We start from the raw sequence: 3641 nt of genomic DNA, 5'->3' as shown, positions 1-3641 counted from the left end.
CTTAATACATACACACACGTAAAAATACGCAGGATATATTTTTAATATACAACATATCTAATTAAAAACGAGTCCATGAGTCGCTCCTCTCCATCCTGTCGCAGCTAGCACAGTGTTAGCATGCCAGACATTTACGGATATTTCGCGACAAGTTTTACGTCTTTAAACACCAAGTAATCCTCTATAAAACCAAACGCATGGTTTAGCTAAGTATTTGAGCCAAAATATCGATAGGAGCATATTTACTCACAGTTTTACCCGAGAACAAGTCTTCAATATTCGGACAATTGAAAGTTATGCTACTTCCTGTCTGTACGGAAGCCTACATGAAACAAATATGTAGTTTTGCGTTTTTCGACTTGCGCGTGCACACGAACACACGAACACATACAAACTATGCTTCACTAAGTTTAAAATTGGACCGCAACCCATTTTCTTTATTTTAAACTCTTTAGTTTTTGTTTTGTTTTTTCAAAAAAGGGATTTTTGTTTTATTTTTTAAGATGTGAACCAACCTTTGTCGACTTTGGTTAATTCAGACTATTTGTTTTTTGTTTTTTTTTATTACACTGGAATTCTCTGTAGTGTAACTCGCCCGCGCGCCCGCTGGCACCGCAGCTTATAATAATAATTAAAAAAAAAAAAAAAAAAACTGAAACAACGCGCGTCTCCGCTGCGCGTCCCCGACAGCACTTTCAGTATTGCACTTTCGCAGTCTACCGTCCCTTCGATTCTGCCACCCGGGCTGCAAAGATGACCATCAACACGCTGACGAAAGGAGGCTGGCACCGAGAGCAGATGCCATGTTTTCGAAAGGTAGCAAAAGCTTTTACAGTGTGCAAACTGAGAGCATGCGCATACATTTACTCTTCTATTAAGTACTTTTTTATTATTGTTATTGTCGGATACTGTGTACTGCCGCTGCTGCTCACTTTGTTTGGACTAGAGTGATGGAATATTCTATTCCATTCTACTATTCCTGTTTAAAAATGGAAAAAAACAAAAAAACAAACAAAGTTTGTAAAATGATTATTTGCGCATGTGCTGACAACGGATTGTGAATATTTTTGGGCACAGGCAGATAGAGATGAAGCTGCTAGGATGGTGTAAAAGGAGAAAACCCTAGAGAAAATATATGGCTGTAGAGAAGGAGGTTGAGGTTGAAATATGAACGATAAAAAATGTGCTTCCATTAATAAATGTTTCTTAATTATCATGGTTTCATTAACACTAGGTAAAAGGACATTTTGTACATCTTTAAGCTCTGGTTTAAATGTTTTGTTTTTTTGTGATGTCCCACAGATCATGTCTCTTTTGCCAGTGATGTCCCACAGATCATGTCTGAAAAGTATTTTAAATGCACCTGACTGTGGAAGCACACTGAATGATGATTCTCTTTACAGATGGAGAAGGTGATCATAGCCATGCAGGATCCTGACATGGGCATGAAGATGAGAAACCAACGGCTCCTCATCACCGTCATACCTCACGCCATGACCGGTGCGTTACTTTCCACCGGAGCCTCTGTCCGTCCCGGGGGCCTTAAACATGAATTGAGGAGAGATACATTTTAAACTTTTTGCCACTGTCTGCAGGTCGTGATATCGTCGACTGGTTGATCCATAATTACTCCTTGTGCGAGGAAGGTAAGGGACCTTTACGAGTATCTTGCTTGTTGTGCGCCGTTGCCACATGGCGTTGTTCCACATGATGCTGTTGCCAGGATATGGTGTTTTCTCCTCAGCTGACGTGACGTCGCCGTGTGGGGCTTTGCTGTTTCCAGTAAACAGAAAGTGATGTGAGCCTCAGGGAGGGAAGGGGGGGGTGGAGGAGAGGGATCCAAGTTTGATTAACTCACCCTGATGATCTGAGTTTGATTAGGGTCTCTGTGGACAGTTTCTACCTGAGGAGAGAGTAGAGGGTGGAAGAGTCAGTCAGCAAAAGCCAAAGGTGATTAAAAACACGGGGTCTATCAGTGTGAACAGCGTAGCTCGTTAACGAATGCCAAGAGACTGGAGATTAACGGTCACCAGAGCAAAGTCAGGGGCTCATTTTTTGACAGTGAACTCAAAATGTAAAATATTAAACCTCATATATTTCCTCTAAATCATATTTTGCGTATTGCGTGTAATGCTTTTCAAAAAAGAAGGAATCGGACCTTGAAACCTTACAATTTTTTTTTATTACTATCAGAGGTTATAACCCTGTAAAGTACTGTATATATTAAAAGTAAAAATTATTTTTAGAATTTTAGTCTCTTTTTTCACTAATTTCTTTTTGTATTCTTTATTATTAGTTTATTATTATTATTATTTTTTAATTGTTATTATCAATAAGTTATACTTTTTTAACATAGTTATTAGAATTTTAGTCTTTCTTTTTGACTTATTTTTTATCATTTAATTAGTTTATATTATTATTATTATTATTATTAACAATAATAATAAGTTATATTTTTAATGTGGTTTTTTGTACCTTAAATTTATGAAAAGCCTGAAGTTTAGGGATGTTTTAGCATTTATTAATATTAGTATTTTTTTCCATAGTTTATTGCCATGTAAGTGAAGGTTACACAATTTCTGCCTTGCTTTGGTTAATTTTAGCATTTAGCGATTTCTATCACTTTCTTTCTATAGCTTTTCTTTCTATGACATATGCTTTCAGCCCTTTGTGGCAAAAACAGTCAGACGCAATCCATTGATTACTTTCTATTTTATGCCCTGTGGTGTCGTTATTAAACAGAAGCTCTGCATCTTGGTAAAATGCTGGTGAGATACGGCTACATCTACCCTCTCAAGGAACCGAGGTCTCTTGTACTGCGTGCTGATGAGTCACCGTACCGCTTCCAGGTCAGATCGGGTTTCCATCGTGATGACGTTCCCCCTGTTTTACTCCTTAACATCCACTTTCTCTCCATTTCTATAACCATACATCTATCTATTAGCAATGACCAAATTCAAAATACAATAATACCTTAAGATACGAGCATACGAGTCCGTTCCAGTCCGTTCCAGGACCGAGCTCGTAACTCGAGGTGTTTCGTATCTCGAATCATTTATTCCAATAAGAAATAACAGAAAAAAAATGTACTCGTTCAGGGCCTCTAAAAAACTCCGTCTGTAAGCGTGCTCGTACCTCAAATCTTTACCCGTATCGCAAAGCAAAAAAATTTGCTCGAACGCCTTGCTCGTATGTCGGGACGCTGGTATCTCAAGGTTCCACTGTGTTCCGTATTCTTTTCACAGACTCCTTACTTCTGGACCAGCAGCCGGTGGCCTGCATCAGAGATAGACTATGGTGAGGGAAAGTAAAGAAAACATTTGCATAACAAAATGGACATACAGGGATTGGACAATGAAACTGAAACACCGGCCATTCATTGTCCAACCCCTGTACATCAGTTAATCACCTCCAGTTAATTCCTTCCATCCCATCAGCAATCTACTTGGCCAAAAAGAACATAAGAAAACAGGGAGAACTGATGGAATACGAAAAGGTGAGCAGTGCTTGTCAAGAATAGATATTAACTATAAACTATAGATGGGTAAATGTGCACCATCATATCATCCTGCTTTTTTTTTTTAGGAAATATACAGTCTTTTGCTCCAGAGGATAAACCACAACTGGGACTTTGGGGTGAT

The 3641-nt window shown here is 38.5% G+C and overlaps 2 protein-coding genes across 2 annotated transcripts in view; one reads left to right on the top strand and one right to left on the bottom strand.

The window, feature by feature from the left end:
- The window catches only part of ints15 (integrator complex subunit 15), a 6342-nt gene extending 4842 nt beyond the window's left edge, over positions 1 to 1500 (bottom strand). Inside the window, exon 1 of the mRNA XM_025052426.1 lies at positions 1364 to 1500. The gene's annotated coding sequence lies outside the window, so the exon portion shown is untranslated. The remainder of the gene's footprint in view (positions 1 to 1363) is intronic.
- Positions 459 to 3641, top strand: part of rgs11 (regulator of G protein signaling 11) — a 9917-nt gene continuing 6734 nt past the window's right edge. The window contains 6 exon segments of the mRNA XM_017042093.2: positions 459 to 816; positions 1404 to 1500; positions 1596 to 1646; positions 2743 to 2849; positions 3246 to 3297; positions 3438 to 3496. Of these exon segments, the coding sequence (XP_016897582.1) occupies positions 754 to 816; positions 1404 to 1500; positions 1596 to 1646; positions 2743 to 2849; positions 3246 to 3297; positions 3438 to 3496 (429 nt within the window). The 5' untranslated portion in view covers positions 459 to 753.

The sequence above is a fragment of the Cynoglossus semilaevis genome, chromosome 20, assembly GCF_000523025.1.
Source record: "Cynoglossus semilaevis isolate Cse_v1.0 chromosome 20, Cse_v1.0, whole genome shotgun sequence".
In the NCBI taxonomy this organism is placed as follows: Eukaryota; Metazoa; Chordata; class Actinopteri; order Pleuronectiformes; family Cynoglossidae; genus Cynoglossus; species Cynoglossus semilaevis.
The sequence above is the reverse complement of the archived record's forward strand: the minus strand, read 5'-3'. Positions and strand labels throughout refer to the sequence as shown.